Source organism: Bombina bombina, chromosome 1 (assembly GCF_027579735.1).
Source record: "Bombina bombina isolate aBomBom1 chromosome 1, aBomBom1.pri, whole genome shotgun sequence".
In the NCBI taxonomy this organism is placed as follows: domain Eukaryota; kingdom Metazoa; phylum Chordata; class Amphibia; order Anura; family Bombinatoridae; genus Bombina; species Bombina bombina.
In genome coordinates this window covers 1057767630-1057782174 of record NC_069499.1, presented here as the reverse complement: position 1 = coordinate 1057782174, position 14545 = coordinate 1057767630, and the positions used below count along the sequence as shown (strand labels likewise).

At 36.7% G+C, this 14545-nt stretch overlaps 1 protein-coding gene across 1 annotated transcript in view; it reads right to left on the bottom strand.

The window, feature by feature from the left end:
• The window catches only part of LOC128641087 (retinol dehydrogenase 10-like), a 32555-nt gene extending 18500 nt beyond the window's left edge, over positions 1-14055 (bottom strand). The window contains exons 1-4 of the mRNA XM_053693654.1: positions 13589-14055; positions 12785-12883; positions 4498-4628; positions 1248-1346 (exon numbers count right to left, since the gene is read on the bottom strand). Coding sequence (XP_053549629.1) covers positions 1248-1346; positions 4498-4628; positions 12785-12883; positions 13589-14038 — 779 coding nt within the window. The 5' untranslated portion in view covers positions 14039-14055. The remainder of the gene's footprint in view (positions 1-1247; positions 1347-4497; positions 4629-12784; positions 12884-13588) is intronic.
• Positions 14056-14545: the final 490 nt, after the last annotated feature.

Here is a 14545-nt window from a genome sequence, read left to right as displayed (position 1 = left end):
TATTGCTATTACGCAATATTAAGGTAGCGCCACATCACACATAACATATACAGTAAACGTTAAATATAAACAGTAATAGTAATATAGATGTTTTAAAGTCCGTTCTTAAAACAAAAAGATGCAATAGCACAATAGCTTAAATAGTCTTTAAAAAGAAAAGAAGCAGATACTTATTCTCTTCTTGGGATGTCTGTATCCTACGTGTCCACCATGCGGATCCCTTCCAAATCACTGGTCTGATCTCCATGAAAAACGGCAAAAAAAAGGGAATTTGTAGATACAGAAGTGGTGGAGCGCAAGAGGGGAAACACACAATGATCTAAGTGCAGATTGTAAAAGTTCCACTTTATTATAAAAGGTTTAAAACGATGTACACTTACAAAATGCACCCTCAAACATGTGAGGTATGTCACAGCATAAATGATATAGATGTCCACAACGTGAGTATACCAATGATCCACATGCTGCAATATGCTGATAGTCCAAGTATCCCTTTAAAACCGTGAATTTACACAGTATATAGAGACCACTAGAATTGTATGGGGTTTAGATGGTATATGCCATATGTAGAGCATTCCCCCAACACATAGATGGTAAGGGCCGTAGTCACAAAGGGAATTACTGTTAAACTGGAGGGGGTGTCGCTGGGGCAGGGGTAGTGTTGTAAATTGGCCGGCTCCAGAACCACCGCTACACACAGCTCACCTGCATCCTCCGGTGCGTAATTTTCAAATTCATATTTCTCCTAAAGACATCTTGTCCCCCCCCCCCCCGTTAAACAAACAAGTTAGTAAACTACGAAATAGAAACCCTGTTTTCAAGACTATTTGCAGCAGTCTAATTTAAACGCTTTAAATTGTATAAGGCAATATCATCTGTAATTTTGTTTTTAAAAAAGCCTTTGGTTTTTATTTATGCAACCAGTGAAAAATGTGTCAGTCTACTAAATTCCTTGCAGGTGAAAACCCTGTTCATGTAATTTTGTTTAGTGATACAATATGCTTACTGCAAAGAGAATCAAAAACATGTTTATATATTATTATTTGTTTGTATTTGTAATCATTTCAAATATTTTTTGCAACTGTGCATGATATTAGATAAGAACCCTTTGTTGTAGGTGGGCTAGCCTAGATAGGTATGTGGGGCAGGTCCTGTTTTTATGCTAATATTGTAATAACGTTTACTCCAAACTTATTAAAAAACAACAACTTTATACAACATGACAAAGCAATACCAGAAGACTTAACTGTTTAAGGAATGCTGTTATGTACAACAGTCTGGGTGTGTAGATCACATGCTGATCCGTAAGGATTCCTTTCATAGCTTGCCTCACAAAATATTCTTTTCTAGTGGATAAAAAGGATGTAAAATTAAAAGATGAAGATAAACACGTGCGGTGAAAAATGTTTCTTACATTTCAATTTGTTAATTAATAGAACTAAGTTCACAGTGTTTTATTTGTTCTACTATAAAACTACATAGTGAAACCCAAATGCATTCATATTAGCATTTTCTTATTAGGGGCTAGTTTAGGAGTGGAGCGCAAATTAGCGCTCCAGCTGGAGCATAAACTAAGCTAGAAGGAGGCTTTTTGCGCACGTCGGGTTAAGCTCATATTACAAATTGAAAGTAAATCGTTTATGGGTGAAGGAAAACCTGACGCATGCAAAAAGTCGGACTTAGAATATCGCGACCGCGTTAATTTATTCTCCCATAGACTTTAATGGAGCGTGAAAACTGCAAAAAAAACACACCCATCCTAGCGAGCTAACCCGATCATATTTATCCAAGTGCGCTAAACCCAACACGAAATATGAATATTTCACATTCAAATGTTCTTCACATAGAGGAATATGTTCTAATTATTCTTAAATAAATAAATATATATTTATATTTTTTTAAATCATATTTTTTTTATTGAGGTCATTTGTATAATTACATTGTTAAATGACTTTATACGATACAAAGAACAGTACACAACAAGAAAAATATAATTTCTTAAAAGCTATGAATTATATATATGGTGTAGTAATAATCAGTAATATCTGTCAAGTTGAGACCTCTATTTTTCCATTCTATAATTGTCCCTCTGGTGGCGAGAGGTCACTCTGTACCTCAACCAAAATAGCAATGCAATCCTAAGGGAATCTAGTGTGATATTTTAATGAAATATATCCAATGTAGAACATATTGCAACTAAAACTAGCATTCTTCCCACCCCCCATTTATACTTGGGCCTCTCTTGGACCCCCAGAGTAAAAAGAAAGGGATTTATTGAGGGTATGGGAAAGGAGGATCAGGCTCAGATTAGTAATAGGCTCGTTGGGTGTTTAGTAATAGCCCTTGTTATCAGAAGTATACTACCTACAGTACAGGTATGTTTTTGACATGTTAGAGAGAATTATATGGTAAGACCTGGACAAATTACAAATTGGGACACTCTTATATATACCCACTAATTATGATTTAATTTGATATAACACTGGATATTCACGAAATTAATGCATGATTCAGGAAAACAGATTAAGGGTAAAATGGTTGATGCAGAAGTTTAAAGTGTGAGTCATATACAGTATTTGCTGAGATATTTAGTATGAAAAGGATTGCACATAAGAACCTGGGCTTATACAAATAGAAAAACTCCTAAATGGTAGTTGCATGTGTGCTGTGGATTTGATAAGAGGGGGCCACTTAAAGGCTTCAAAGAATCAATGACATAAATTAAGAGAACACATTTTGTAAACAATAACAGTATTTGTTATAAACAATGCAGTCATACTAAACTGGATACCTGTAAACTTGGTATACATATATAAATGACTCTTAGTAAAGATTCTGTGCCAAAAGCTTACTATAACGATTAACAGTGTAGAGTATAATTATTATCGACTTAATAAGTTAGCCTAATTAAAAACCCTGCTGCGAATGCTGTAAAACAGTGCAAACACCTCATGAAAATATTACTGCAGTTGCTGGTGTTTCTTACCTACATGTTTCAGTAAGCAATGAAAATAACTGAGACCAATATGCAAACCATGAACTTATTTAAAGGAAAAATTGCACAAAACACTTATGCAATACTGGAAAATATTAGTGATCAGCATTATGGGGTATCTTCGCAGCTATCAGGCTCTGCCGTCATCATGAGTCCAATTGACTGACTCTGCTGAAGAAATGGCAGATAAATTATATAACTGTGAAAGTTTTAACCTACTCCAACTCAGTCCGAGGCGTACATACCCCCTTCTCTTTCAGGATGAAGTCCAGTAGCTGGAGGACCTGTGTACTCACAAGTAGAACCAGATTAGTTAAGTCCCACAACTTGTCTGACATAGCGAGTAAGCACTTGGAACTAGTGTGCAGGGACGACATCGCTGGGATCCACAAGACATTCCTATTCAACTCTGGGAGATCGGCCGCATCTCTCACACCCGGAAGAGAGGGCCGTGAGCTATGCTGCATCTTCTCATATAGATCTCCTGCGCAGTAATCAGGGGCCAATTTGAGCACACTTGACCCCGCGGCTAGCTGATGGCAGTCATAGTGCGGTCGAGAATCCATCTTGTCTGTCAGTTTAGGCTCTGGAATGACTTCTACATCATGTGGATTTTGTAACGTTGAAAAAAGGTCCTCAAACCTGTTGTGCATCTGCCTCTCCAGTTTAGCTAGTAGTATCTGTGTTAGCCTGTAAGCTTCCTCCATGTTATTGTTGAGTGGTTTTAACTGCTTTAACCGGGTTACCGGGTGGAAGTTAAGAGATATTGTTAAGGCTTCCGCCCAAATCTTCAACGGTCTAGTACAGGGTTCTTCATAGACTATTTGTAATAATATCAACATTTGGCGATGTAGCGAAGACTAATAAAACTGATGCTTGATTGATGATGCTGCTGTATTAGCTAAATAAACGGCGGATTATTGGAATGAAGTGAGGAGCTCCCTGTTTTGCGACCTATCGTGGCCCCATAAATAAATATTTATATATCTATATATATATATATATATATATATATATATATATTTGTTTAGTAAAAGTTATATCTATTCCCATATATCAATATGATTATATATAGGTATAGATAATTTGTTTTCAAACCTGTCCTCAGGCCTCAATAGAAGTGAATTTAAGTGTCTTAAAATTACATCCTATATCTGAATCATGCATTTTGACTTTCTTAAACCTTTAATTAATTTTCATTATAAATATTGCAAGTATGAATCAACCATGCTTTCTGTAAAGAACACTAGTATAAGCTACTCATTAACCTACTCCTCAACTTGAGATTCGGGAAACCCTTGTTCTGGTGTTATTTCTTTTATGAATAATCCCTTTAGAATAAAAATATATAATATAATGTATAATCTCACTAAGCTATACATATAATGGTAATGAAAGTCTTTCCTTTAACTATGGATCAATATCAAGTGGCTACTAAAGGAGAGATTAGTTATAAACAATCAAACTAAAACTTTAAAATCATACAGATCTTGTTATCATACCTTAACGGGAATCCTGTGACTAAACAGAAGCATATAAGGGTTGTCTTCACATCGGTGATCCTTCTAGCCTTTAACTCGTGGCTGAGAGATTCATGAAAACCAACAGCAGCAAACTGACTAGTACAGTAACCCTTAGCAAAAAAAGTAGACAAACGTTATAAGACGACATTAAAAAAGTGAAAATAAAAACTACTGTACACTGTTCAGTAGTTTTAGCTGGGAAATCATTATGTTGACTACATGGGACAGTATATGATTTATGACAATTGCAAAAACACTTTGAGGCCTATTTATCAAGCCGTCAACCGCAAATACGCTGGAATTCCGAGCCTGATTCGCCTTATTTATCAAAGCCTACAGATGTAACATACGATCCGCCGGTCTCAATCCAACACAGATCGATGCTTACGTCATTACAGATGTTCCAAATACAAATTCGGCACTATCTGACAACTTTTGCTAGTTATCAAAACTGCTAACAGGTACGCTCGCCACTATTCCGGCCCAGCGTATCTGGTTTTCAATCCGCCGCCCTGGAGGCCGTGAATGCCATAGGGATCAATGGGAGTCTAAAAGCACCGAAAGCTCATGTTCGCTGCTGCTGCAGATATCCCATTGATTTCTATGGTAATGTTTACACCTAACACCCTAACATAACCCCCGAGTCTAAACACCCCTAATCTGCCGTCCCGACATCACCGCCACCTACATAATGTTATTAACCCCTATCCCGCCGCTCCCAGACCCCGCCGCCACCTAAATAATGTATTAACCCCTATCCCACAGCTACCCGACATCTCTGCAACTAAATAACGTTATTAACCCCTATTCCACTGCTCCCTGACCCCGCCGCCACCTAAATAAATATAATAACCACTATCCCGCCACTCCCGAAGCCCACCACAATTAAATAAATGTATTAACCCCTAAACCCCTGGCCTCCCACATCACTACCACTTACTAAACCTATTAACCCCTAAACCGCCAGCCCCCCACATCGCCATAAATGAAATTAACCTATTAACCCCTAAACGTAACAACCCGCTAACTTTACATTAAATATTAACTCATCCCTATCTTATAATAAATTTAAACTTACCTTTGGATTTAAATTAAACTATATTAAACACTAACCCCCGAAGATCCACTTACAGTTTTTGAAGACCGGACATCCATCCTCAACAAAGTGGCAGAAGTCCTCAGCGAAGCTGGCAGAAGTCTTCATCCAAGCGGGCCGAAGTCTTCATCCAGACGGCATCTTCTATCTTCATCCATCCAGTGCGGAGCGGCTCCATCTTCAAGACATCCGTCACGGAGCATCCTCTTCAATCGACGTCTTCTAGAACAATGAAGTTTCACTTTAAATGACATCATCCAAGATGGTGTCCCTTAGATTCCGATTGGCTGATAGAATTCTATCAGCCAATCGGAAATAAGGATGAAAAAATCCTATTGGCTGTTGCAATCAGCCAATAGAATTGAGCTTTCATCCTATTTGCTGATCCAATCAGCCAATAGGAAGAAAGCTCAATCCTATTGGCTGATTGCAACAGCCAAAAGGATTTTTTCAACCTTAATTCCGATTGGCTGATGACGTAATTTAAAGTGAAATTTCATTGTTCCAGAAGACGTCGATTGAAGAGGATGCTCCACGCCAGATGTCTTGAAGGTGGAGCCGCTCCCCGCCGGATGGATGAAGATAGAAGATGCTGTCTGGATGAAGACTTCTGCCAGCTTTGCTGAGGACTTCTGCCGCTTCGCTGAGGATGGATGTCGGGTCTTCAAAAACTGTAAGTGGATCTTCGGGGTTTAGTGTTAGGTTTTTTTAAGGGTTTATTGGGTGGGTTTTATTTTTAGCTTAGGGGTTTGGACTGAAAAAGAGCTAAATGCCCTTTTCAGGGCAATGGGGAGCTTAGGTTTTTTAGATTAGTTTTTTATTTGGGGGGTTTGGTTGTGTGGGTGGTGGGTTTTACTGTTGAGGAGGTGCTTGTATTTTTATTTACAGGTAAAAGAGTTGATTTCTTTGGGGCAATGCCCCGCAAAAGGCCCTTTTAAGGGCCATTGGTAGTTTATTGTAGGCTAGGGTTTTTTTATTTTGGGGGGGGGCTTTTTTATTTTCATAGGGCTCTTAGATTATAAACAAGAAAAAAGACAGATGCGCCACATGGCCCAATATTGTTTGTTCCACACAATATATACAATCTAGTTGTGCCAATTCAAACTCACAATCTTAGAAGCACTCCAATTAGTGCAGTGGAAGCAGTCTGGGATCTATCACAGTCACCCAGCAGACCGACCTCTTGGATTGAGATGGATATTCTGTGATAAAGATACAAGGAGACACAGAGGTGCCTATATGGCCTAGTACAGTTTGGACCCAAAGAGCAGTGGTGTATATAGTAAGAAATATACTCACATTCGGTAGAGCATCTCCAATGATGCTATTCAGGCAGGAAGGGATCAATACAGTCACCCAACGGACTATGACAAGGCTTCCACAGGAGGCAATCAGCAAAAGTCCAATGGACCAAGGATAGATCCAAAAAATACACAATAGCAAGTGTTTTTGTAAAAAAGTAATAGACTTTACTTAAAAAGATTAAAAACATGCGACACGTTTCTCAGCAACAAGCTGTTTCATCAGGCTTATAAAATATGACTAAAATACTTGCTATATATAGTGTTTTCATTCACACTGGCGTTCTCTGGTAGTAATTGCGCATGCGTGTGATGTCATCTGTCAATCACTGTGCTGCGTAGTGCCCCCAAAGTTATGTATCCAATCTGTCATACTAAGAAGCGATCATAAACCAAAAAAGTATGTAAATATAAACCCAACTACACTGGGGACTCTCTAATGTACCTGATCTTGCTCATAATGTCTTTTGCAAAATAGTATTTTGTGCTGATGTGAAGTACCGTACGATGGAACAAATAGAATTTGGCCCGTGTTCTCAGTTTATCAAAATATGTTTCCACTATAGGAAGTGTGACCTTATGACATAACTTTGGGGGCACTACGCAGCACAGTGATTGACAAACGCATGCGCAATTACTACCAGAGAACGCCAGTGTGAATGAAAACACGCCACAGATCAGACTGTTTGGTTACTCGATACAAAGATTAATATCAAGTAAGTTTAGGGAACATGACTGTTTTGAGAACATATTTAGTCTCAGTTTATACCATCAATAGGGAGATCTTATTTAAACAAAATATAGCACATTGCACAATCGATAAAATAAAACTGTTACACTGTTTGGCGATACCAAATAGTGTTTTAATTGTTTCTTTATAATGAACATCTATAAGACAATAATTGTGAAAAATATTTATTATTATTGTGAGTTTGTACTAATATATCAGTTTGTTTTGAATTGTATTTGTCATTTTAACACATTGAATGCTGATAGGTTCCATCAGGAGGGAGTTGCCTCCAGCCACTCCCCTAACATGTGTGGCCAATTAAGCTGATACAAATGTGGGTTATATATAGCAAGTGTTTTAGTCATATTTTATAAGCCTGATGAAACAGCTTGTTGCTGAGAAACGCGTCGCATGTTTTTAATCTTTTTAAGTAAAGTCTATTACTTTTATACAAAAACACTTGCTATTGTGTATTTTTTGGATCTATCCTTGTCCATTGGACTTTTGCTGATTGCCTCCTGTGGAAGCCTTGTCATAGTCTGTTGGGTGACTGTATTGATCCCTTCCTGCCTGAATAGCATCATTGGAGATGCTCTACCGAATGTGAGTATATTTCTTACTATATACACCACTGCTCTTTGGGTCCAAACTGTACTAGGCCATATAGGCACCTCTGTGTCTCCTTGTATCTTTATCACAGAATATCCATCTCAATCCAAGAGGTCGGTCTGCTGGGTGACTGTGATAGATCCCAGACTGCTTCCACTGCACTAATTGGAGTGCTTCTAAGATTGTGAGTTTGAATTGGAACAACTAGATTGTATATATTGTGTGGAACAAACAATATTGGGCCATGTGGCGCATCTGTCTTTTTTCTTGTTTATAGATTACCTTCATAGGATCCAGGCCGGGTCCTCTACAGATTGCTGCCTTGAACATCTCCATTCCACTTTACAGAGACTCTCTTTACATCTTCCATTACAGTTTCTAATGTTTATATTACTGGACCAATAGTGTACTAATTGTGATAATATCTCTTATGATTCACATTGTTCTTTTTTGAATTAGCCAGCTTTGACTGAACATTATATCAATCATCATATATATAACATAGCTATTTGATTGATTACATTTGTCACTGTATCCTTACTATATATATCATTTATTCTCTCTAGGGCGCCCCCTATCTTATAGAAAAACTGTGCTAATACTCTTAGATTAGGTGTAATTAGTTTAAATATTTGATCATTTATTTTTTATTTTGTGTAACTTAGTGTTTTTTATTTTGTGTGACTTAGTTGTTAGTTTTTTGTAACTTAGTAATATTTAATAGTAGATTTAAATAACTTGAATAGGGTTAGGTTTTTAAATATATAATATAGTTAATTTAATTTGAAGTTTAATGTAATTTTAGTATAACAGTTAGGGTAGGTTAATAATTAGTATATAGTTTAATGTAATTTTAGTATAATAGTTAGGGTATGTTAATTATTAGTTTAATATAGTTTAATGTAATTTTAGTATTTTAGGTTAATTAATATTTAAATATAGTTTAATGTAATTTTAGTATAATAGTTAGTGTAGGTTAATAAATAGTTTATTTTAATTCTAAAGGTAAGTTTAAATTTATTATAAGATAGGGATGAGTTAATATTTAATGTAAAGTTAGCGGGTTGTTAGGTTAAGGGGTTAATAGGTTAATTTAGTTTATGGCGATGTGGGTTAATAGGTTTGGTAAGTGGTAGTGATGTGGGAGGCCAGGGGTTTAGGAGTTAATATATTTATGTAGTTGCGGTGGGCTCCGGGAGCGGCGGGATAGGGGTTAATAACTTTATTTAGATGTGGCGGGGTCTGGGAGTGGTGGGATAGGGGTTAATTGCGGCGGGGTCCGGGAGTGGCGGGATAGGGGTTAATAATTTTATTTAGTTGCGGCAGGGTCCGGGAGCGGCGGGATAGGGGTTAATAACTTTATTTAGTTGCGGCGGGATAGGGGTTAAACATTTTAGTATGGTGGCGGTGTTTAGTGACAGGCTATAAATAAAGCTTGGAAAAAGCCGAATAGCAGCGAGATCGATGACTGTTAGTTAACAACAGTTCGCAGCTCATCGCCCTGTACTTGGTGCGCAGCTTTTTGACAGTTTTTTTATAAATATGGAGAGCGTATTCAGGTATGCGGCCGCGATGTCAGGCGAGTGTATTGGTGCCGTCGAATGCAGCACAGTTGACGGCTTGATAAGTAAGCCTCTTTACCTATCGTTTACATTTCAGTTTTGATATTGTAAGTATTTCATTAGGAGTTGTGTTTCCAGTTCTACTAGCAACAATTTAACATACTTCTAATAACTTCTTTTTCTTATATAGGTCCAGATTACAAGTGGAGCGCAAAACTATTAACCCAGTTGACTGCTAACAAAACTAAGGTTAAATCATTAGTGCTCTTATCTTATCTTGCGCTCATAAAAGTTGAACAAAAAAAGGTAGCACAGAAGCGAAAGCCTCAGGTGCGCTAACATCTGGAGGTCGTAAAGTGCAGCCATGCTAAACCCCTCACCGCATATACTTCTATGAGGCACACTACAAACTAACTTGAAGGTCAGTTAAACCTATGGCCCTAATGATAAAAGGATCATCAGACCCAAGAGAAATTACTTTTTTTTGTCTTGCCAGCCTCACAATCAGTGCATCCATCAATGTTTTGTGAAAAAAGATTGTCTGACCTTCTCTATCCTGACAAATGGCAATATGCCTTACAAAGGAAAAAATTAGGGATAGCTGTCAGAGCAAACATTCCCCCACATTGCCAGGGAACTTGGATCTCTGCAGTGGGGAGAGAGCATGTATTCAATCAAGCATGTTTATACAACATAGAATTTGCCTTCATTAATGGAAAAATGTACCATCCCTGCAGGTGCTCTGGTTTGCAAATAGTGAAGTTGTGTGCTTGCAATCACCAATTGCAAAGTTGCATCGCATAGCAAAATTTAACATTGCGCAAGAGATTGGGATTGCTTCGTCCTATCCTATGTGCCTGCACCTTTCGTTCACCATTTGCTCTCATTGAGCAAGTTTGTTAAAGTTTATTTGCCTCTGTGACCGGAGACTGAGAAGCGATCTTCTGTGGATTACCTATAGCCACGCCTCCCTATTCTTTCTACATTTCTTGTGCAATGCCTCCCCTGCTCCTGCGTGTTTTATCAGCTTTGCTCTATGTAAAACATGTTTTTTGGAATTGACAGCTTTTTCAATATTCTATTTTCTAGTCACTATTATTTCACACTGTACTGTACGTTTTACTTCTAATGTTGCAGCTACACTTTAAACAAATGTGTTATTAATATACAGTGCGGTGGAGAACTAAAAAAAGATTACTTTTGTAAAATAAAAAAGCCACAGCAGCTAGGGTTTTCTACCTGTAATACACATACATTGCACGCGTACAATATTTTGACAATCCTCCAATGTATAGGTTTATTATTTATCTCCTAGTTTCACTATTGTAATGTAACAAAAGGGGCTGAGTTTGAAATAGTTTTGTACTTCACTCAGTAGAAAATGATATATATAAATATATATATATATATATATATATATATATATATAGCATATATAGTATCTATATATATTCAGCATATATAGTATCTTTACATATATATATATATATACAGCATATATAGTATCTTTACATATATATATACATACAGCATATATAGTATCTTTACATATATATATACATACAGCATATATAGTATCTTTACATATATATATATATATATATACAGCATATATAGTATCTTTACATATATATATACATACAGCATATATAGTATCTTTACATATATATATATATATATATATATACAGCATATATAGTATCTTTACATATATATACATACAGCATATATAGTATCTTTACATATATATATACATACAGCATATATAGTATCTTTACATATATATATATATACAGCATATATAGTATCTTTACATATATATACATACAGCATATATAGTATCTTTACATATATATATATATATACAGCATATATAGTATCTTTACATATATATACATACAGCATATATAGTATCTTTACATATATATATACATACAGCATATATTGTATCTTTACATATATATATATACAGCATATATAGTATATATAGTATATATATATATATATATATATATATATATATATATACATTTAAATACACACATATACACCTTGAGCCCTTCTCAGTCCAACACCATCTCATATACAATATCAGTTTAAAACTCTTTTTAAACATTTATTTCAATAATAACCATATATTTTCCTTTTGATATGTATTTGTGTATGCATTTAATACTTTAATGTGTTGTCATGTGGTTTTATTTTAGCTCTATCACTTCAGGTCTCCAGTCATGCTAACTTTTCTAGCACTGTTATGTGTGGCGCTCATGTGCAACATATAACTCATAATTTGTAATATTAGCAATGTTTAGTGTGACCGCACTGCCCACTTAAAGGGGCCTATCTATCAAGCTCCGTATGGAGCTTGAGCGCCCGTGTTTCTGGCGAGCCTGCAGACTCAGCAGAAACACCAGTTATGAAGCAGCGGTCTAACAACAGCTGCTCCATAACCCTGTCCGCCTGCTCTGATGAGGCGGACAGGAATCGCCGGAATTCAACCCGATCAAGTACGATCGGGTTGATTGACACCTCCCTGCTGGCGGCCGATTGGCCACGAGTCTGCAGGGGGCGGCGTTGCACCAGCAGCTCTTGTGAGCTGCTGGTGCAATGCTGAATACTGAGAGCGTATTGCTCTACGCATTCAGTGATGTCTGTCGGACCTGATCCGCACTGTCGGATCAGGTCCGACAGACATTTCATAAATAGGCCCCAAAGTATAAAGTGAGCTAAAGAGTTGTCGGCCGCACTAAGAATTCTCTAGTAATTCTGTTCTACCATATACTTCTAATACCAGATTGTGTACTTTTCATAGCGCAAGCCCGCTATATTGATAGTGCACCCTGCTCTGTTAATAGTGCTCTACTTGTAATCTGTGGTACAGTGTACAGCATAATGAATAAACATAAATAAACAGTGCAGGTATATTTTTGTATACTGAACAGTGCCCAGTATCTAATTCAATACTGACCTCCATATAAGCTGTGGCAACAAGTCCTAAATTACTTGTAACTGTGATAATATGTCCATGATTCATTTCCATCATTCTAGGAAGAAATGCTTTTACAGTCTGCAATGAAATCATATGAAGACATTACATAAAACTACCCTACTAGGACACAGACTGAGGAACAAATATTGCAAGGAAGAACAGAACTGAGAAAAGACAGAAGCTTCTAAAAAGGCAGATTCTGCTACACAAAACATTAGATGATTAGATTGTTGTTTGCCTATGGGCCAATGATCTTTGTTTCTGTTTTTTTAGACTTTATATTATAATGTAGGTTTCCCTCTTTCACATCCAGAACTCTGCATAGTTCATAGTGCATTTAGCTCTCAAGCTAAAATTTGCATTTCCATAATTCATTGAGGGACCTTGCAGTATTGACAAGAGCTCTTAGATAATCTCTCCAGACCAGAGCGTTTTATGAGAATCAGACCCTATGTTTTAACCTGTGGAAAGAAATTAAATAAATATTTATTGTAAGCTCCAGAGGAGCAATGCACTACTGGGAGCTATCTGCACACTTCTGGTGAGCCAGTCTTATCAAACGAGCGTAACCACCAATCACCAGCTACTGCTGAGTATATGTGCATGTGCTTTTCAACAAAGGATACCAAAGTGAACAAAGTAAAAATGATAAAATAAGTGAATTTAAAAAGTGTCAGAAAAAAAAAATTAGAAAAAATGTACAGATATTACTATAAAATAGAAGATTTTAGTTTAATAAAAATGCTTCAGTACAGTTACCGTGGGGTGTGACATCATTCTTACCCAAAAGTGTGCATGGCTGTTTGTCTGCAGTATTCTCTCCAATAGTTCATCTTCACATTGCAGGAACGATGTTTGTGTTCTAATAGCAGCGTTGTTGATTAAGATGGTCACATCTCCAACCTCTTGTTTAACCCTCTCTGCGGTTTCATAGACCGTCTCTTTGTGGCTCACATCACAGGTATATGTATAAACCTTGGCACCAAGATCTCTCGCTTTTTTAGCTGTGCTTTCATTACCTTTCTCATTGGTATCCCATAATACAAGAATTGCTCCTTTCTTTGCAAACTCTAAAGCAAAATATCTCCCTGTCCCGCCAGCAGAGCCAGTTATTAAACATATATTTCTTGTAACTGATTTTTCTTTTCTCCCCACAATCCATTGTATTGCTGATAGTCCTATAAACCAAAAGACTTCATAGAACATGTGCAAAATCTCTGTCACCACTTTCATAGCTGCATCTGTTTTAAAAAATACTTTGAGTAGAAAAGTCTGACTGTATTAAACAAGGCAGCATATAAACAGGATTGTTGGATTAAGAGATTATACATTGAAAACAGCTTTCAAGAAGAATTAATTTTACAATGGGCACATTTGTCTAACAGATCTGGGAATTATCATCATTTTTAATGCTTATTTACGAATTGTAGTTATGCAAAACAAGTAAAAAAATGTCATTTAAAGGGACATATAGCTCTCTGATGTATTTTTTATTTTTTGCAGTGAATTGAATGAACTACAACTAGCTGTATATTTTTAAATGTTGAGCTACTGATGAGGTGGATAAAAAAAAGACCATATCAGTACAAGAAATTATAGTAAAAATCTTTGAGAACTCAGTGTTTATACAAGAAGAACAGCTTAGAGGGAATTGGCTAGTAGAACCAGGCGAATATGTTATAAATAGTGATGTCGCGAATAGATCGCGGCAAACATAGCTTGTTCGCATTCGCCGCGGCG